General features: G+C 43.1%; 1 protein-coding gene across 1 annotated transcript in view; it reads left to right on the top strand.

The window, feature by feature from the left end:
- Nucleotides 1–9,172: 9,172 nt before the first annotated feature.
- The window catches only part of LOC134563452 (glutamate receptor ionotropic, delta-2-like), an 845,768-nt gene continuing 832,540 nt past the window's right edge, over nucleotides 9,173–22,400 (top strand). Inside the window, exon 1 of the mRNA XM_063421373.1 lies at nucleotides 9,173–9,674. Within this exon, the coding sequence (XP_063277443.1) occupies nucleotides 9,551–9,674 (124 nt within the window). The 5' untranslated portion in view covers nucleotides 9,173–9,550. The remainder of the gene's footprint in view (nucleotides 9,675–22,400) is intronic.

The following is a 22,400-nucleotide window of genomic DNA, read 5'->3' as shown; positions in this document are numbered from 1 at the left end:
TCTGTATTGCATGATTGCCCACCCCCTGTATTCTGGGGATTATCCCTCTCATAGGATATCTAAATTATTGTGCATACCCTTGTATACATGTTATATTTAATTAACCTTATGTGTTGAAGCAATTTCTGGCTTGTAGAAGAATCAGTTGTTTCTGAGACAAAATGGCCAAGCAGTATCACTCTTGACAGTAAAAAAGCCCAAGAGCAGCCACATAAAGCCAGATTTGCCTTTTAAAGTCCAACAAAGTACTTTGTGTCAAAGGTAAAACCTGCTGATGCAGTCTTCAGTTAGCACTCACTGTTTCTCTTTAGATGGAAATGGGAGTGATTGATGAGCATAATGTATTTCCCTACCAAGATGAGAAAGGAATAGCATCTTAATTCTGCTAACATAAGGACCTTAAAATGGGATTTAGTACTTTGGGTACATGTGGAAATATGGGGGGAATTTTAAAAGGTATCCTAAGAAAATGAAGAGCATGCAAAAATTGACAAGCAAAAAAATCAAGCAAGGTTTGTAGACTATTAATCCTGTAGGCATTGATTTTGTTAAATGACTTTTCGAAGGTCTAGTCCAGGTATATGGAAATACAAGGCTGTAAAGAACAGCATCTCAAGTCTTTAAGTTTTTTTCATTATTTCAAAATATCACACACAGAATCATGGTTGGGTTTTGAAGGTGCCTCTGGAGGTCACCTAGTCCAACCTGCTCAGAGCAGGACCAGCTGGAGCTGATTGCTCAGGTTCATGGCCTGTTGTGTTTGAGTATCACCAAGGAAACTTCACTACTTCTCTGGGCAACCTGTCCCCAGAGATTTCAACCACCCTCACAGTGAATAAGTGTTTCCCTCTGTTTAAATAAGGGGGTTTATATTTCAGTTTATGCACATTGCTTGTGGTCCTCTTTCTGAGCAGAGGGGAAGGCTCTTAACTCCCTTGACCTTTTGGCAGTGTTTTGCATAATGCAGCCTAGAGCCCTTTGCTTCAAGGGCACAATGCTGGCTCGTGTTCATCTTCTCGTCCACCAGGACTCCCAAGTCTTTTTCCTTGAATTCCTATGCATTTCATATGCTCTTCTCATGCATTAGTCTTGCAGAGACTCGTATTTGTGAATCAGGCAGAGAGCAGTGCTGCAGGTAAGAGGCCCAGATCCAGACAGGAACTGGGGGTACTCAGCCCTGCAGGATGTACTTGACAATTAGTGTGATTGGGTCCTTAACAAAGGTCTGGCTTACCAAACAAAAATCCCTCAATGGGCTACTGGTAGCGGTTGCTGCCTGATTTTCTTTATTATGTTGTGTTCTGAATTATTTTTAAAATGTTATTTCATTGCATAATCCCTCTTTCAGTATTGCATGTAACTTCCATAAATGTTTCTAAATTCTGCTTACAAAATATCTATAAGTTTCATACTAACAAGGCTGTGTATATACTCTAAGCTGAATATTTTACAGGAAGTGCAGTAGACTATTAAAGCTTTCAAGTATCAGTTAGAGTTTGGGCCAGTCACTACTTTGCAGAATGCAGTTATTTTCAGAATTGGGTCTTGGAAAGAGTAATTAACCTAAATAATTTCCTCTGCACTTTTCCTCTTTTCTCAAATGATTTATGCAAGTATTGGTTAACTTAAAGTAAATTTAATGTGAAGTCAGAATATTTTTTACTCAAAGTAAGTTTGTTTTTCAGTCTAGTTGAATTTTGCTCTGGGTTACTCAAGCACTTCATGTCACAAGATATTAGGGAGTGATGGTGCAAGATGTGTGACTGTTCCAGCTCTTACCCCTGCAGAGGCAGCATTAGGCTCTGTGAGGAGTAAGAAGACACCATTTGTTCAAAGACTACTGCTTTCTGTCTTTAAACTATACTTTATTTAAAAGTTTGCATGTATTTTAGTTCTTGAATCCCAGGTATAACACATTGAGTGTCTGAGTTGATTAAAAAAAAAGGCAAGGAATCTCCTCTCCTGCAATACTATAAGTAAGCTTTCCTTCGTCTTTGGGTTAGTGTTATTTCTGAGACTAATTTTGGCATTTTACCAGAGTTGGATAAAGAGTTGAGGCATCTGACCTGCATCCTTTTAGGACAGCATATGTGATTGTGACAGTGATTGTAACTGCTGAAGTTGAACATTTTAGGGAATTTGGCAATCAGATTAAATATTCTAAACTGAAATTTTGATAAAGCTTCACATACTATGCTGCCTTCCATTCTTTAGTGTTCTCTCATTGTAGCTGGCAAGAGGGAAGAAAGGAAAACAAATGTGTTCTTATTTACGTGGCATTAATTGAAGCATATGATGTCAGAAAGGTGACATCTTGCTGGAAGTTCAGGTTTACTTCTGTAAATGAAAATACTGGTATGAAAAATAACTGTAAAACTAGAACTTCATAAATAGTTCTAGCCAGAAAAAGGGCACAGATAAAAGAGGGCTTCTGACATTCTATTTTAAAAGACTGTGTTCTGACTGTGGATGGTATATTTAGTGTTTTGATAAATGAAATTTCCATTGGTATAGTACAGAAAACACTGCAAGAACATAACACTGCCGAAATAAATCCTCCTTTAACCCCTCTGAGGGTCCAGTGCTAGCTCAGGCCTTAGAAGGCTTTGGAGGAATATTTCATGGACAGGATAAAGGACTCCAAAAGAGGCTCTGACCCCCAGCTGCAGTTCAAGACGTTTATTCCAGGTGGTGTCCGGAGGGAAAAAGGGCGTGTACAGAAGAAGAGGGTCTTTTCTTAGCTCCCGCCAGGGAGGGGCAGTTTGGGACACAGCCAATAGGGTCAGAAAGGGGAGGAAGGGTTAAACTACATGGTTATAAGCTCTAGAGGTCCCTGAGGGGGGAGAGACCATTCCCACAGGGGAATGTAACATCTCCTCCTTTTTTTTTGTTTAAAAATGTAACAAGAAAAACCATCAAGTTCATTTTGACACGGAGGGTGGATTTTCCCACCACTTATGATCGGTAGGGAAATCAGATGGCTTTAGGTTTGCCAACTCTATGTGGTTGACTTCTGAGGTAGAAGGTATGAGGCTATTGATAGCCTTGAAAATCAAACAGCGTAGGATCCCGAATGCTATTGTTACAAGGAAAAGAGTAACAAAAAGTAACAAAATTGTTTTAACTATAGAAGTCCACCACCCAGTGAATCCCCAGCCCTTGAACAGTTCCTTGATCCAATCTTCAGATTCTTGCTTCACTTGTCCGATCATGTTGTTTATGCTTTGGAGGGCAGCATGGATGTTTGGAGCTTTTGAGGACAGATTCATGCAACAGTCCTTCAAATTCCTGGCATTCATGTCCATGTAGTAATAAAAGGAAATCTATCACAGTGGGGTTTTGGATAGCCTGTCTGGTAATCTCCTCGTCTTCTAGGAGAGAGCTGATGGCGATGGATGTTAAGTTTGCCTGTTTGACCACCCAGCACTCTAGATGGCCCAATTCACCTAGAGCTTTGGCTGCTGCTACCCACAGAAGGAACAGGGATATAGCAACCCTTTTTGACTTTGCCCAATGAAAAATGTCTGAATTACAATTTGGGTTCAAATGGTCAGCACTCCTCTTTTGAATTTTGTTTGCCGATTTGTTTTTGTGAGTCCATTTGCCAATTAAAGTTTGGTTGGGTGTCAATACGGACAATCGCCCTATGGTACGTGGCCCTCCTAAAAGCCGGGATGGAATTCCTGCCCATGCCCGATCCCCACAAACCAAGAACAATCCCTTAGGGAGGCTTCTGGGACTCGAGTGAGATGGGTCGTCTGCTGCAATGTGGCTTATGACACCACCTCTTTGCAGTAAACTCTCCCCGGAACTGTCTTATGAGGTGGTGCTCATCAGTGCTAGAAGGTTTTGGGAGGACAGAAAAATGTATGCAGTGTGTTGTAGGGGAGGAACCCAATAGTTCTAACTCTTGGGGTTCCTGAGCTATCTTGGGCAAACTGCACCCATTCCTCTAAGGGGTTCATGGCCACCACAGCTTGCTTTTGGTGATCCTTGTGTAGTTGTGGGGTGTGTGACTCTGGAATTTCATTGGACCTGTATTTTTTCAAACCTGCTGGAAATTCTCCAGCCTGCAAAGGAATTCCTACCAGACAGGTAGACATAGGGTTCTTTGCTGCTGCAGTGGACAAACATATGTTTTCCTGCTGAAGTGTCTGTGCCAGGGTCACCCAGACATTTTGACGTGGCTGAGGGACGATCCATGCAGCTGCCAGACTGTTCAGCATTAGCAGGATGACAACTTGGATGGGGTTCATCACAGGGTTGAGTGGGAGGTAGGTTTTCTCTAGAAGGAAAAAATAAACATTTTTAAAACATGTTAAAAGGTTCCTGTTTCTGCCAGAAGGAATCCACATCTAGGAAGATTCTTTTTCTTCCATCCGGCGGCGTCTTCTCTTCGAAGCATCAGTCACTTGCTTCTCATCCCCTTCTGCTGGAGCTGGATTTTTGGGGACAAAAGGTTTCACCCATTTCTGGGGAATCCACCGAGGGCCTGAGGGAGCAGCCGCACATGCATAGCCACGACCCCAGGTCACAAGCTCATAGGGACCTTTGGTTTCCCAAGTTTCTGGATCCCTAATCAAGACCGGTGGACGCTGAGACAGTTTGAACTGATTGCCACTGTTAAAATGACGTACCACAGGTGGACTTATGTTTCCAAATGAATAGTTCAGAAAATTGATGGTAAACATGGCTTTGCAGAGCTTCTGCTGTGGAGACATCCACGAAGCCGTGGTGTTCTGCCTAGCCAAAACCTGCTTGAGCATCTGGTGTGCACGTTCAATCACAGCTTGACCTGTGGGGGAGTGGGGGATGCCAGTTTTATGTTCCACTCCCCACTGCTGGATAAATTCTAGGAAATTCTTGGACACATACGCTGGGCCGATATCAGTTTTGATTGGTTTTGGAATTCCCAACACTGCAAAAGCTTGCACCAGGTGCTGCTTGGCATGTACAGACTTGTTGCCCTGGTTTTTCTGAGATTTTTTAAAGCCTTCTACTTGCTTGTAAGATAGAGTCAGTTCTTTAGCTACTGTTGCGATATTAAGGGTCAGTCTTTCACTTTCTCACACTTTAGAACATAAACAACCCTTCTTGTTTTTGTTCACTGTCCTTTGCTTACATATTTCCAACCTGAAAATAATGTTAGTTGACAGCTAGTCTAGCCAGTGAGGTGAAGGGGTAGTAACCCCAAGAGCCAATGTGCTCCCAGACCCACAAAATTATAAAAGGAAAGAAATAAACAGGCTGGCCCTCTATTTCTCGGTGGAGAGCAGCTTTCACTGAAGACTCTGCCTCCGTGTTGTTGATTATTGTGTTCCAAGCAACACAGACTTTTCTCCTGTGTGGGCAGAGGCATACACTGCACTTGAATATGTGTCAATGCTCACATGAACATATTTGAGGCGACCAAAACTAGGAATGTGTGTGATGTCTGTCTGCCAGCCACACTTCACAGCTGCCAAGGCCCCTGGGGTAAACCCCCATGCCCATCGATGGCATGGCCTGGAGCTGGCAGTTGGGACAGGTGGCCACAATGGCTTGAGCCTGGCTCCACGTTAGCTGGAATTGTCGGATCAGAGCTGGCACATTTTGGTGGTAGTGTTGGTGACTCAGTTTTGCCTGTTGGAAGACGTCAGGGAGATGTGCTTTTTCAACTGGTGCAGCAAGGGAGTCTGCCTGATGATTCCCCTCTGCGATCTCACCTGGCAAATCAGTGTGTGACCTCACATGCATCACATAAAACGGATGCTCTCGATGAGAAACTAAATAAATTAGCTTTGAAAGCAACCTGAAGAGATGTTCATTCTCTATTTCTTTGAGCACGGCCTGCTCTGCTCTGGACACTACTCCTGCCACGTAGGCAGAGTCAGTTACCAAATTAATTGGTTCCGAGAACTTCTCAAAAGCTCTTACCACTGCGGCCCGTTCAGCCACTTGGGGGGATCCCTCCACAAACTCAACATCAGCTTCCCAATGCTGAGTCCGTGGGTTCCTCCAAGTCATCACCGACTTGTTGGAAGCCCCCGATGCGTCTGTGAAGACTGTGAGAGCTTTGAGTGGTCTCCGACTCCTTTTCTCATGAGGAATGAGGTGGAATTCCTCATTGAAAAATTTGTGGGACGGGACATGGACTGATATTTGTCCCCTGTAGCTGTCCAGAGGTAATTGGAGACTGGCATTGCTCTGGAGCAAATGCTCAAACATCTCTTTGGTCAGTCTCTCAGGAGAGTTCTTTCCCTCCTCTGAAAGTCTGACCGGGAGGTGAATACATGCAAAGTCATAACCCGCCAATTCACACAATCTCACCCTGGCCTTCCGAATCAGCTAAGCCATCAACTCCTGTTGCTCTGTGATGGTCTTGGATCTTTGGTGAGAGAGGAAGACCCACTCTATGATCAAGAGTGAATCCCTCTGCTCCTCGATCCATTGGAAAATCAAACCATGCAGATGTAGCAGCTTTCCTAGAACAATGAAATGGAAAGGCACCTTTGGCTCACACCGGTGAGCCTGTCTCTCTGACAAGGCTTTTTGTACCTTTTCGATTGCTGTCTTTGCCTCTGGGGTCAGCTCCCTGGGAGACATCAGCTCCTTCTCCCCCTTCAATAAATTGAAGAGGGGTTCTAGATCTTGATTTGTGAGGCCTAGCCAGGGTCTTACCCAATTCAAAGACCCACACAGGGAGTGGAGCTCCGCTAGGATTTTTGGATTGCAACCAATTTCTAGGCTCTGCGGAACAACAGTCCTTGCAGTGATTTGCAAACCCAGGTACTTCCGGGGTGGCATCCTTTGAACCTTGTCTTCCTGCAATTGAAATCCAGCAGAGGTTAAAACTTTAACCACTAGGTCAAGCATGTGTTGGAGTATAGAGTCATTGGGGCCACAGAGTAGCACATCATCCATTTAGTGACGGATGATGGCTTCTTTTCTCTTGGCGCGTACCAGAGACAGTAATGAGGTTACATATTGTTGGCATATGAAAGGAGACGGTTTCAGACCCTGTGGAAGGACTCTCCGGTGATAACGCTTCATTGGGGCCTGTCTATTAACAGTGGGAACCGAGAATGCAAACCTTGGGGCATCTTCAGGGTGCAATGGAATTTGGAAGAAACAGTCCTTGATGTCTAAGACTGCCAATTGCCAATCTCGGGGGAGCATTGTTGGAGTGGGCATCCCTGATTGGAGAGGTCCCATGTCTTCTACAATTTTGTGTATTTCTCATAGATCATGGAGCAACCTCCACTTGTCCTTCCCCGGTTTCTTTATTACAAAGACCGGGAAATTCCAGGGGCTTGTTGTCTCTACAATGTGTCCCTGAGCCAATTGCTCTTCCACGAGCTCCTCAAGTGCCTTGAGTTTTTCTTTACTCAAAGGCCACTGTGCTACCCATCTGGGGGTGTTTTCCAACCACTTTAACTTTTGGGTAGGGCGCTCCACAGTGGCTATTTGCAAAAATCCTGGGGTGTTTTAGGAATGACTAATTGGACTCCCCACGGAGACATGGTGTCTCTCCCCCACAGGGGGGGCTTATAATCTGCTATGAAAGGACGGACATTTGCCACTTTTCTGTCAGGCCCCTCAATTTGCACTATGTTTTTTGAAATCCTTGCCAACGTGATCCCTCCTATGCCCTGAAGTTTGCCAGCCACAGGTTGAAATTCCCGATTTGATGGCTGCATGATCTGCGGCAGTATCGTGATATCTACACTAGTGTCTAGAAGTGCCACTAGGAGGCGCTCTTACCCACAGGCTATGTTGCATGCCATAGAGGGTTTATTCTCTCCCACCACTTCTGCCCAGTAGACCTCTGGTGTTTTTCCGTCTGCTGTGATCTCTGCTGGAAAAGGAATGGCTTGGGCAAGGATTTGCCCCTCTACGAGATAAAAGGGTGGGTGCATGCAGAGTGCCAACAACATGAGGCCTATTATTTTTCCCTTAATGGTCATGGGAGCTATCTCAATTTCCAAGGGTGTGTGTGCTGTGTCCCCAATAACAAAATACTCACTGTCCAATCCCATGTGATAAATCGTCAGGTCCTGTGAGATGTTTGACAGGTCCACTGTTATGACCATCCACTCAGTAGATCTGAAATAAAAACCTATGGTCGTCACAAGCCTGAATTGGCTCAGTGGCTGCCAAACCTTGTTAGTCGGACATTTAACATTTACCTTTTTCTTCACCCCCACACCATGTTACCCGCCCTCCCCCTTTTTTTTTAAGAGAGAGCCTTTTGCCAATGTGAGTCCCACTATATTTATGTCTGCGCGTTGTAGTCTCAACAGCGGGTACGCGCTGTAAATTCAGGTTTTTTTGTTTGTTCAATTTCTTTTGCTTCTGATTCTGAGGGCAGGTTCTGGCAAAGTGTCCTGGTTTCTTGCAGCGGAGGCAGATGATGCGCTGCAGCTGGTCTGGTGGCATTGGTTGCATCTTTGGGTTTGGTACTGCAGGTGCTGTAGGCTGTGGGTGTGCAGGTCCTGGAGTCCTTTCAGGTGTGCAGACCATTTCTGCCTTCCTTGAACAAGCCTCTTTCTTCTGGGACAGATTAGGCGGAGGTTCTAGGAGAAGGCTAAGAATAATTCTACGACAGGTCTCATTAGCATTTCTTTGAGCCATCTCCTTAATCAGTTCTGCCTGCACCACGGGATCTGGTACTTGTTGTTCCACCTGTGTCCTCAGACTATCAACAAACTGCAAGAAATTCTCTGTAGCAAATTGTTTAATATTGACATAGCTGCCCTTCCCTTCTATTGTTGGTAGCTGATAAAACATTTTCTCTGCAACAGCATTAATCCTAAGTAAAATTGGCTTGGATAACAGTCGAGTTTGTTTTTGTGGACAATGCCAGACACCTTCACAACACAGGTGTTCAAGTATAATATCATGTCCTTCATTGTCTTTAGCTGCATTAGGGGTTTGATGAATCTCATGTAATAATGTTTTTAAAGCTCTTTTCCACATACCTTTCCAGAGATCATACTCTGAGGGAGATAAGAGACATCTAAATAAGTCTTTGATGTCACTGGGCACCATCTCATTAGAATTAAATGTGGCATGAAACATGCCTTTAAAGATTGCACTAGATCTGCCAAATTCACGTTGTATTTTGCCAAGTTTTTTCTTGTTCTGGTAGGAGAGTGGCTGGTATAGCCTGGTTCCATGCTTCTTACCGACATATGTGACAGGTGCTACAGAGAAAATGTTTTCATCCACATTTGCTAGAGGTCTTAAAATTTCTGCTGGTCTCCCAGTGTCGGAGGACATAGGAGGTACAGTGTTTGCAATCCCTTGGGGGCTGGGGAGCGGAGGCTCTCTCCCGTTGTCCTGGGTCTGTGGCAGAGGCTGCTCCCATCCCCCTGCTGTGAGGCAATCACACCCCCTGCTGTGGCTGTAAGGTGAGGCGGGCCCACCCCCCTCACTGCTGCTGCGGCAGTCAGGAGGGAGGCAGGGGGAGGAGGGGGATGTTGGGGCTGCCGAAGGGACAAAGGGATTGGGGAAAGGGTATGGAGTAGGGGCGGGGATCAGGGAGAAGAAAGGGTTATGGGAAGAAGGAATGAGCACATGGTCAGCGCCATTGTTCTCCAGCACGTGGAGTGTGGGTCCCAGGGGACCTGCAGCATGGCCAGAGCCCTGTGGAGTTATCCCACCCCTGGATGAGTCAGCCCGAGAAAAACCCGGTGTGTTAAAAGGGTACTGGGGGGATGGTACAATATCTAAACCAGGATATAAAGGAGGGTCGGGAGGGTCTGAGAGGGGGTTACATAGGGAGGTTTTCCATGGCTGGCTGTTTTTTTGTAACTCCAGAAGCTTTTTACGAGTTTGCAAAAATATGGGAATAAATAGAGAAGGAACTTTATCATTTTTCTCTGCCTTTTCTGTAAGAACACAACCAATTTCATCCCAAAATGAGACAGTATCTATTTTCTGGGGGTCCTGTTCTGGTAACTCAGTTACTAGCCAGCGCACAATTTTTTTTTTTTTTTTGCAGCTTTTTTCAAATTCTAATGTTAATTAAAAGATCTTGAAGCTGTTTTAATATACTCTTTTGGTGAACAGATAACTGAACGCCCATTTTTCGATATTTCTGAAAGCTATTTGTTCAAAATCCACCCCTCGGATGCAGTAAAGCTGGCTCTACAGTCCGGTGTCCCTGAGTTACAGAGGGTACAGGTGGGGCAAGCCCCAGGACTGGGAGCGCTTTTCATGCTGCTTTTTTCCCAGCTATGGTGGCACTGGGGGGTCCCGCTGCCTTGCCTGGCTTGTGGGGGACCTGCCCATTCTGGGGATTCCCCATAAAACACGGCTCCCTGGGGTGGGGCGGTCCCAGGGCTGACAGGGCTTTTACCGGCAGAAAAAAAAAAACACCGCCGTTTTGGCCGCAGGGTCCTAGAGCCTGTCTACCACAAACCGGATGGTAAGAAATTACTCCCTCCCAGTTAGGAAGTTATACCCAGGATAACAGCCAAACAGAGGGAATTACCGGTCCTGTGAGAATGTGGAACAGTGCCAGGAGCATCTGAGGTTCCTGTCGTACGCCCACTCGTGATTGGGCGCAAAACAGAAGCTACAGGCTTAATCCCTAAACAGTTATAGCTACAGAATGTGGCCAAAAATGCTGTAGGGAAGTTGATCTTCCCAAAAGCTTCTGACACCCTAGTTGGAGGTCTCCAGCTCACACGTGGGTTTCTAATAATTCATAAAAACCTACTTGGGCACCAACTGAAATAAATCCTCCTTTAACTCCTCTGAGGTTCCAATGCTAGCTCAGGCCTTAGAAGGCTTTGGAGGAATATTTCATGGACAGGATAAAGGACTCCAAAAGAGGCTCTGATCCCCAGCTGCAGTTCAAGACGTTTATTCCAGGTGGTGTCCGGAGGGAAAGAGGGCGTGTACAGAAGAAGAGGGTCTTTTCTTAGCTCCCACCAGGGAGGGGCAGTTTGGGACACAGCCAATAGGGTCAGAAAGGGGAGGAAGGGTTAAACTACATGGTTATAAGCTCTAGGGGTCCCTGAGGGGGGAGAAACCATTCCCACAGGGGATTGTAACACACTACCTTGATTATAAATCAAGAAAAGTGTGCGATTAAATGCAAGGGTTTAAAAATTGACATGCAGCTCTTTATTTTTTGACTATTTTATGGTTCTGTATTTGACTGATGATTAGATTATATTACTGTAATGGTAAATATTAAGTGGTTGGGGGAAATTGTCTGTTTGCATAAATCTGCGTAGCTTTTTTTTTTTTCAAACCAACCTGCTATTATTTGTGTATTTCCATTTAATTTTTATTAGTTTTATGGCTATATCTGGCTGTCTCACGCTCTGAGACTGTCCAGCTTATGAATTTTTCCATTTCCCATTTTCCTGCACGTTTATGGTGCTATTGTCAGCTCCCATTATGCTAGTCTCACAAACCACTCTTCCTCCTAAATAGCAAGTCTATAGCTTTAACTTGGGCCATAAATACATACACAGCTGTACACATTTTAGTTCAAGCTTTTGTAAAACACAACCACAGCTGCAGGAAGAGGTAAGAGTTGAAATATATACATGGAGGTAGGGGGATGAAAAAGATATTGGTGAGATTGAAAAGAAGGACTGATGGGTTGAAAGTAAGGTATTCAATGTTTTAGCTATTTCTCTTTTTTATTCCTTTAATTGATGTCTTGGAGGCATGGTGACAATATAGTAAATCAATGCTTTTGTGTAGGAAGCAGTTTTTCTCCTAACATTTTATTTTATGATTTTGTGGATCTAGTAGACTGTTAAGTGGATTTAACAGACTGTTAAGTCTGAGGATAAGAAGATATGTATGTAAATTAGACACAAGTACAAAATGAAGGTTGTTACAAATGTGCTGATGATCATAATTGTAAAATAAAGGCAAGTGACCATGACTTGGACAGTTAAAGGACAAACATAATGCAACACTCCATTTTCAGTATCACCTGTTTGTATTTTTCTTGGGTACATTATTATGCATTTTGGTTTGCTTTATTAGCTTCAGGATGTTCTTCAAAGATCTGGTATAGGTCATGACAGACTGAAAGTGATGAATGAGAGATGGAGAATGAAAGGTTGAGGTAACAGTAAAGTAATTAATGTAGATATCGGCTCAGCATCATATTAATGCAGATGTTTATTTAGAAAGTAAATAAGACCTAAAAATGATGGCAGGTGAATAATTTTTTGTGATATATGTTACTTATCAAATGGTCTTCAAATTATTTCAATAGCTGTTGGCATTTTTTTTTTAATAATTCAATAAACCATTAAGTGATGATTTTAAACCTAATGGCCAAAATAAATAGAAACCTGTAATAATTTTAGGATAATCTTTTCTATATTTATTTGCATTTATCTAATAATGTAAACAATTAAACCTATGAAGCATCAGTCATGCCTATGCTATTGTAGCCCACGGAGATGTGAAGTTCTGCATGTTCAGTTTTAGCAGATTGTTGGAATGTATCATTAGACAGTAATAGATAGTCTGCTTTCAAAGTGCTACTGGTATGTTCTTGCTGACTAACAGGCTAACAGAGTGTGTAATGATTCACTGTGAAAGGATAAACCTACATTTTAATGCAAGAAATTTTGATTTAAAAGAGCTTGCACAAGTTGTCAAAACCCCCACAATGAAGAGTTTACAGTTCCTATTCATCTGCAATGAAGTCTATTCTAAAGACTTCATTAAAGAAGGAAGCTACAGATGGCAAATTTTGGTAACTGTGAAATAAGTTCCCTCAGGGGCACTTGGAAACCTTGTAGTTTTCATTTTTTATCTGTGAAAGTGATGGTCAGTGTCAACAAAATGCAGTTGTTTTTGGTTTTTTTCTCCATGATTTCCTAGGCTTGCTTATGGAATTTTTGGGGGATATGGGCTGTTGTTTGGTGGGTTTTTTTCCCAACTGCTATGTCCAATAAAATTGGATCCTTTCCTTGATAAAATTATTATCATTGTACAGCTGTTAATGTTTCAACAGAAAAGATTTTTCCCAATGGTTTACTGAAGCTTTGCAGATCTAGAACAAAAGAAAAAGGGTTGTATATTAAAGACCTATATTTTTATTAGTTAAGAAGGATTTTGCCATTTATTCTTTCTGGAATTGGAGCACTTTTATTTCCCAAGAGTTTCTTGTTTGAGTCTGGATTTTTACCTGTACAGAAAATGTGGTATGCTAAATTAGAAGTACCGCTTCCTAGTGGAGTAGTAAGTCAACAGGATTGTCTATGGGAATAGGGTATTCAGTTAAATCTTGGAGACCTTTATTGAGACCTTAATCTGTGAATCACACACTCTCTGTATTTAATGCATAAGGCTTTTAAGATCGATCGCTACTGGTTTAACACGAAAGGGATGACTGGCTTGCTGATCTGCTACCCTGGAACAGGTTTTGCTGCTGTGGAGTGACTGTCAGGGTGTGCAACAGCCAGCTGTAAGAACTCGGGATTTGTGGAGCTCTTGCTTGGGGGTGCCTCTGGGTCTTCAGAGCAGCACTCCATATTCATAGTGATAGTGGAGGGTTAAAAAATAATTTTTGTATAAGTTAACCGTGGGTAGTTGAGGGGGGAAGGTAGAAGACGCACAATCTGAACTTGACGCAGCCTGGCCTTGGAACAAACGTCAGCTTCTGCAACCAGCTTCATACTATTGTTTTAATTGAATCAAGTGTGACTCCAGCCCAGGAGATAATTGAGAAGCATTGTTTTAACCAAATCAAGTGTGGATCAGGGTAGAAGCGTAGGTATGATTTAAGATAGTAACTAAGAAATAGGATAACCAGTATCTAGGGGTGGAGGTTAGTTAACATATGTATAATTTGAAACTATAAAAATCACAAATTGACTCTGTATTCTTGGGCACAAGATTTGGGCATTCCATGCCCCTGTGTCCCGCGCGCTCAAATAAAGAACCACATATGATCGCCTTTGTGTGGTTATATGTTTTCCTACGCTAACAATAGTTTAGAATATTTCATGTGTTATTCATACTGCTTCTCTAATTTACTGGATTCTTTCCCTTCTGAGCCCTTCTGAAGGCACTATGCTGCACACAGAAAATATTTGAGAAGGTGTGACAAGAGATCTGACTGGTCCTCCTGTGCTTGATGGAACATGGTACCTTTTCTATTGCAGGGCCTGAAGGCAACAGGACCATCTTTTTGTGATCATGCTAAATATTTCTCTTGGAGGAAAAGTAATTTTCAAATGAAATATTATCTCAAGGTATTTTAGTTCATACTGGTATTTTTCCACTTTGTAGTTATCATTTGATGCTGAAGGATTTCCTAATGTAGATTAGAAAAGGACAACTTCTGGGTTGTGTTTAAAACTTGGATGTTGCAGGAGTGTGAACATAAGTGGGCAAGCAAAGATTGAGAACATCAATGTGTAGAAATTCTTATATCTTGCAGAGCATGATGATTCAGTGACAAATACAAATAGCCCAAAGTCAACAGGACTTCATTAAAAACTTAAATGCACTTAAATGAAGCCTTATAACTCATAAAAGGCTAAACTCAGTGTTGCATCAGCAATGAAGAGATGTTTTAAATGTCTTCATCTCACGTGTTGAAGTTGTGAGGTATTTACTCTGATATTAATACAGACAGGCAACTGGTAAGTATGTGGAGTATAATAATAACAACTTGAAAAAAAGGAAAAAAATTACATTCAGATTATATTTGTATAGACAATTTTGTAATGGAGAAGAAATGAAAAATCTGAAAGGAGTGAAATAATATAATACAAATTCGCATAAGTGAAACTGACAATTTAGAAATTGTCTTCAACACATATTTGCCCTTAATTTAATACTTATTTGGAAGTATGTTGCCATGATTTTTTTTTTTTTTTTTGTTCAGTGTGCAACAGAAACAAGCAAAATTTTGGAGACTACAAGCTATTACGCACTTTGAAATCTTATATAGAAGTATTGTAATATTAGTTGTAATGGAAAGAATATTTGAGAGATTGCTGTAGGTTGCTTGGACCTACAATCCATTATTGTCTTTGGAAGTCTTAAATTTTGGAAAATATCTATATATTTCAGTTATAATTCATTAATTAGTAGGCATTTCATTTCAGTTTTCCCTGTGAATACATTAACTTCTTATAGCTTAAATCACTTCAAATTTCTCACTGCCTGAAAACTTTGTGGATTTTCAAGTCAGCTGGCAAATTACTGAGGAAAGGATTCTTGTAGCTTCTTTAGATGGCCTGTCAGAAGAAAGGGCCAAACATCATGTGGCACTGGATCTTTGTGCAGTTCCTAGAGCAGTCATGGAGTCCAAGTTTAACATCTGACAACCTTGTTTACGTGAATTCTGTGAGGCATTTTCCACAGGTGAAACTAAGATTTCAGTTTAGTTCACTAATGCTATTTAGTGTTTGCACAGTTGGGATTGTGGTATAGCCTTGCCAAAGAACAAGTCTGAAGCCTGAATGAGACTGACGACTTGTTGTTGTTTAAATTTATGGGGGGCTCCCCGGGGAGTGCCCCCCGGAGACCCCCGGGGTCTTTTGGGGTCGTGGTGTTCCCGTGCTAGCAGGCAAGGAGACTTCAGACGCCGGTGGGGTGCTGATGAGGTGAGGGTTTATTCACTGAGGGAGAGGGGAAGGGGGGAGGGGGAAGGGGGGGAGAGGAGAGAGGAGCGTCCGGACGCCTCCAGGGGAAGAGGGGCAAGAGGGGCAGAGCCTTCTGCCTTAGCATTCTTATCACAGAGGTTCAAAGGGGCGCGGTAACATTCTCCAGCCAATGAGGTTACAGATACAGGATACTGCAGGGAGGGTACAGACTGGGGATAAACCATACATTTTCCAGGGGTGAACTAGAGCAAACCATTTCCATAAAATGCAATCCCACAAGTCACCCTTTTTTTCTTTAAAATGTGAGAAGAGAAATATGACATATGACAATTAACAATTTAAAAAATGAAACAGTAATTACAGTTTTGCAGCATGAAACTAAATACAATTGCAGTAAGGATTATGTTATACTGTGAACAGTTGATCTGACCTTGTAATTGCAGTAGACCGGTTATGTGAGTTTATATTGCAAGATTTGAAACAAGTTAACAAATTTGTTTGAGCCTTTCCAGCGTGACTGGCCTAATAGTGTCTAGTCTTTTCCAACTGGCTTTTCAGACCACCACAGCCCCCAGCTTAGGCTGAGGCGCTGACCTCTGCTCCCATTCCAGGGACAGGAAAACACGTGGAGTTCCCCGGGCTCCACACACGGCTTCAGATTCTCCAGGTGGCCTGCTGCAGTTCCCCCATTGGGGCCGGGCAGGGGCAGTGAGGAATTTAAATCAACTCAAGCTGCCATTGATCTGTCACGGAATCCTGTAAGGCTTGAACAGCAAGTCACCGACACTCACAGATCTGAGCCAAACCACTCCTTTCACTTTCCAACTGGTTCAACCGAAAGGACCTACACTCTGCATGCAATTGTTTACATTCGTCCATATGTACCCATTGGGGATTTTTTTCGTCCATACTTGCACCAGAACTGTCAGAGACCTAACAAAAGACCCCCAGTTTTAGGTCATCAAAAGAAAAACAAAAGAAAAAAACTACAAAAACCGTCAAATACTTTCTCAGACACCAATTTAGGTTATCAATCACCCTCAGAACTAACTGAGGACAGCATAAACCCAAAAGCGTTACAGATTCAATAGTCTACACTACTGAATCGCGCCTTACAAGAAGACAATCCAAAAACTGCTTCCCTTGGATCCACACTTGTGACCTGAAAAGGCCTCTGCTTTCTAAATTAGAAAACAGGGGAATCTGCAATATTTACACACACAAAACTAGAAAGGCATAATTGTAAAAACTACTTCATGGGGATGGGAAGGAAATGGAGGGGTTTGGGACACCCTGCTGTTTGGCCAGAACAGCAAGGGACAGGGGCAGAAAAACAGGGAAAGGAAATCGAAGTAGCATTAACAATTATACAAGGCTGCAAAACTGGTATTACAAATTCACTTTAGCTTTGGGGTTTGGTTTCTTAGCGTTTACCTTGTGGGACTTGGAAAGCGGAAGATGGGACTGAGAGCACGTGGCCATGGTGGCCATGCGGTCACAGCGCAGCATGTGGTGTTAGCTGTGCCGTGCCGGGTTTAGCAGGAAAGGGTTAACTCTCGGGGGTTTGTTAAGGGAAAGGGGGGTTAGGGAGAAGGAGCAGCGAGGAGAGGAGGGGGTAAGGGTAAGGAAGGAGGTTACACAATTTACAAAACCGAGTTTTGGAAGGTGCGGGGCTTGGGCACAACTGAAGACTGCTTTTTCCTTCTCTGATGGCCGTCTGGCTGAGTTCCTTTCGCTGCTGTCCAGGGCTGCTTGTCCGCGCGGCTTCTCCCGGTGCTGGGGCCCGCGCGCGCTGCGGCGGGGCCGGGACCACGTGTCGGCTCCGCCGGGACTGCCCCGCGCCGCGGCCGCTGGGCTGGGGCCGCTCCGCCGCCGGGGCCGTGCCGGGCCGGGGCCACTCCGCCGCCGGTTCGCCGCCCGCGCCGCGGCTGCCGCGGGTCAGAGGGTGCCGCGCCGCTGCCGCACAGCCCGCGCCGCCGAGCTGAGGCGGGCCGGGGCCGCGCCGCAGCCACGCGCCGCAGCCACGCGCCGCTGCAGCGGTTCCGCCACGCCGGGGCTCACGCTGGAGCCTCGCCGTGGCGGAGCCGCGCCGCCCGGGCCGCGCCGTCTGGCGGGGCTGCACAGCCCACGCAGCGCCGAGGCGGGCCGGGGCCCCAAAGGGCCGGGACCCGGGCCCGCGCCGGGCTGGTCGGCGGTGGTGGGACGGCCGCGTGGTGGCTCACGAGGTCTCCGCGCGGTGGGGGAGGGGCCGCCCCGGGCCGCGATGGCCCAGAACGGCCGCTCCACCGGAGACGGCACCGAGACGGAGTTACCATGGTCCATCCTGCCCCAGGGTCGTCGATGCCGTTGCCCGACGTTGGTGCGTCATCTGTTGTTGTTTAAATTTATGGGGGGCTCCCCGGGGAGTGCCCCCCGGAGACCCCCGGGGTCTTTTGGGGTCGTGGTGTTCCCGTGCTAGCAGGCAAGGAGACTTCAGACGCCGGTGGGGTGCTGATGAGGTGAGGGTTTATTCACTGAGGGAGAGGGGAAGGGGGGAGGGGGAAGGGGGGGAGAGGAGAGAGGAGCGTCCGGACGCCTCCAGGGGAAGAGGGGCAAGAGGGGCAGAGCCTTCTGCCTTAGCATTCTTATCACAGAGGTTCAAAGGGGCGCGGTAACATTCTCCAGCCAATGAGGTTACAGATACAGGATACTGCAGGGAGGGTACAGACTGGGGATAAACCATACATTTTCCAGGGGTGAACTAGAGCAAACCATTTCCATAAAATGCAATCCCACAACGACTGAGTTGTGGCAGTGCTTCCCTAAGAGTTGCTTTAGGTACATCTTGTATGCGTCGGTATTTCAGAGTTCTATAAACAATGCCAATGGGAAAAATTCCTTTTATTTGCATGTAGAGGATAAAATGATACATTATTTTGATCTCTTAGCTCTTTACTTTTCAAACAGAGCACACAACACTGCTTATTCACGTAGAAAGCTTTCCATGTTTGCTTTGTCTATCAATAGTGTTCGTATTTTGAAGTGACTTTATGGATGTGTCTGTAAAATCCACAGATGGTTGCAGTACATGTGTCTATGTTAAAAGAAAATACCAGTCAAGGGACTGCAGTAACAGTGGTGTGTGGTGCAAAGTGTCATTAGCAAAACTCACATTTACTCATTGTCATTTTGCAGATTTCTATTTAACAAGTAAGCCATAATGGTGGTTCTGTCATGAAAGTAACATAGGATCATTTGGAGTTTAGTGACTCAGAGGACTGACCTTGCTGCTTTCCACTGTTGTGTTTTTAATATAAAATTTATTGATACAATAGCATCAGTGATGGATATGCTTTCCTAAAAGGTATTCTTAGCTAAAGTACAGAGTCCCTTAGCAGTGAGTAACCCTGAAGTCATTCTTAGTCTCTTCAACCATCTGTCCCTGGAGCTTAGAAACAGCTTGAGGTGCTCTTGTTAACCCCATGGTGGGAATTTGTCAGTGTTCATTATTTAGACTTCTTTGGAGTGGGGGAAGGGGTTTTTTTGTCCTTTTCTTTGGTAATAATATTTATTGGGAAAAAAAGTGCTCTCATCAGGAATAGACAATGTTCTGTGACTTGGTTGTTGATGGTGACTGCTTCCCCTGTTCTGCCTGTAGAAAATTCAAGAAGAGTTAACTGTTTAGTCTGTCAGCTCACCAGTTATTTCATAAAGCACACCTCAGTATTACCCATGTTTATATGAAACTACACTTTTATTGGTATGTTAAATGAGTGTAGGAAGAGTAGCTTTTAATAATTTTCAGGTTATTCTTTAGGAAGTGGGCTGGAATACAGCAACTGAAAATTATTTGAAGTTTTTTGTGGATGGCTTCATAAGATGGGTTGACTTTCACATTAAAATTGAATGAGTCTTAATATTTCCTCTTATACATTGAGTGTTTTTGATAATGAATTGAGTTTAAGAAAATCTTTTCAGTTATACCTAGCTATCCTAGTCAAAATCTTTTTTTCTTCCCTTCAAGCTAAGTGGCACTGAATAGAGACCTTGCAAATGTTTTGAATATATCAGAAAATCTTGCTGCTGTTTAGCCAACAGCTCTAATCCATCTTCTTACTTTAGTGGCTCACTTTTGGGGTGGGACACTGGAAATTTTTCTGGTGATGACTCATCCAAAAATCCCATTTGAAAACCTCCAAGGAATTTCACATTCTTCTGCTCTTGGGATGTTTGAACTCTTAAAACTGCGAAAAATAATAAAACAAACCTGTAAAGGAAGCTTTTGAAATGAAGCAGAAGGGAGCAATAGAGGGCTCTTTCCACCTATTCTATGTGTAGGCTGAGGCTGGGGTTCAACATGTGATCCAATTTACTTGTCTTTTCTGCTGCTTCTGTTTGCCACCTCATTATTTTGTGGTTGGGAGTTACAAATGGGTACATCCTGTATGGAGTCAAAGATGTTCTCTTCCAGTAGTGCAAGAAGAAACTATTGTTGGGACATAAAGTTATGATCATAGCTTAAATACATGTCCTTTTTCCACTTTGAAAATCCAGTTTGCAAATTCATTAGAATATTTCCTTCCCTCTGTCAGGAAACAAAAGTTGTGTGGAGATGGGTACTTTGTATTAAAATGCTTTAAATGCTTAGTTAATAAACTTAAATGGATCATACTTAAAATAAATGGAGTAAATTTCTGCTGTTCCTATCTAAAGAACTCATGTAGTTTAATGAAGTTTGAAATACCTATAAGTTAGGGTTTTCATGAATGTGCTTATTGTCCTTTTTTTTTTTTTTTTTAAATATTCCTTCTTTTTTCCTCTGGTTAGTCCTGATCTGAACCTGTGCTTTCTTCACCTGCTAGGCTGCTTTTTCTCTCCAGTGAAGGCCCTTGTTATGCTTGGAAGTCTACAGGGTGACACTGCTCTTCCAATCTTTGGCACTGTGTGGGTGTGGCATTGGCAGGGAGAAAATTTCCATGTTGTTTTCATAGCAAGCACCTGACACCTAGAACTGAATCACACTTTTAAACAGATTCATTTCTTTTCAGAGATAATTCAAATATAAAACCGTGAATCTAGTTTTGTCAATTTTAGGTAGGAAAAAAGAAATCCAATGAGTTTTGAAGCTGTATTTAGTGTAAAAGAAAATTTCTTTTGCTTAAACCTTTCATATTGTAATGCCAGTACATCTATAATATCCAGCCTAAAATGAAACAAAACTCTTCAAGTAAAAGTTTTAGAATGAAATCAATTGTAAGTATAGAGAAGAGACAGCAGTTTTACTTAGTGAAATATAGCATTCATATTTCAGTACACAAAAACCCCCAAAATACATTCAAAATAGATTTTAATAGGAAATCTTTTACTCAGAGACAAAACAAAGCGGTGACATGTTGGGATAGTCTATGAAAAGCACTTTTCTATCAAAGCCGTTGCTAGATTCTTGCTTCAGCCTTGCCAGTGATGGTTAGGAATAGGAGTTCATCCTATAATAAGTAGGAGGATCAGAGAGTCACTGTGAATTATTGGCCTACCCCAGTTTTAAAGGTTTTGCAAGTTGTTTTATGAGAACACCAATGACTTTTCTGGATATGTACATTACTGCAAAACCAACACACTCTCACTAAATGTGTAGTCTGGATAGCTCCTTTTTAAATTTCATGTTCTTTTAAAACCCATCAGATCTCTCAGTTCATGTTTCTCTCAAATGTAAGTTGATGTGTGAGTGAAAACCTTGGCTTCCAATAATCTCCATATTTTAAAAAAATAAAAATCACATAGCAGTCAACTGTAGCTAAAAGAAATGAAGCACCATCAAAAAGAAGTAGAATTATCTATTACTGAGAAACTGAAAATATGGCAGCAGCATCCAACTTCTAGTAGGCAGACACCTGTTAATTCACACATACTATCACAACTCTTGAAGAATTCTGCTTCTCTCAGAAAATCTATATATACAGGTTGTTATTTTTTAACATCCTAAAATGTGTGGTTATATACGAGTCAAGATACTTTTTGGTGAGTTTCTAATAGCATGACCTATTTACTTGCTCCTACTTTGCATCCAATGAAAATGGAATGATTTACTCCTTTTAAAAAATAAAAGCAAACTGAAAAATGCATTTGTTTCCATTCTATGGAGAGCAACAGTGCAATAAAGCTATGTCCTTTTCATGTAAGGCAAAAGTATCAAGGTGATAAAAGGGACTCTGGGGTTGGAGACAGAGCAAAAACGCAGGTCCAACCAATATGGTTAATAACATACGTTCTCCTCTTTATTCGCGAAATGGCTGGTTTTATACAGTGCAGAATAGTTTACAGTTGCAGGTGCATTTTTATTGGCATTCAGCATGAACAAGTATGTACGCTATTTCAGTTTAAGGCAGCGACCGTATCTTCACTCTATTTGTTCCATGCAGTCTGTGCCCACACCTTAACCCAATTTCTAACTGCGCCACAAAGCTTACCTACTTCTAAGCAGGCCAAATCTGAGGCCCAGTTTGGGATAGCTCAAATCTCATTCCACAGCACACTGTGCCCACGATCTCTAAGAAATTCGGTTACAGTTCCCTCTTTTTCTTTTTGAGCTATCCAAACTGACGCTAAGGCATGGTTGGCTAATTTTTGCATACACCGTATCAAGCAAGGCACGATAATTAAAATAACTATAATAACAATGAGTACCACTATACTAAAACGGATCAAGTCCTTGATCCACCCAGTAAAACCCCATGATCCAAGCCATTTGTCAGAGTGTCTACAGCTACAAGATTTTTCATGTTCTCTTTCAACTGTGATAACTGCTTGTAAATTGATTGTGAATGATCTGATAAA

This window comes from Prinia subflava, chromosome W, assembly GCF_021018805.1.
Source record: "Prinia subflava isolate CZ2003 ecotype Zambia chromosome W, Cam_Psub_1.2, whole genome shotgun sequence".
Taxonomy (NCBI): Eukaryota; Metazoa; Chordata; class Aves; order Passeriformes; family Cisticolidae; genus Prinia; species Prinia subflava.
Note: the sequence above shows the minus strand (reverse complement) of the source record. Positions and strands in the feature narration are given on the sequence as shown.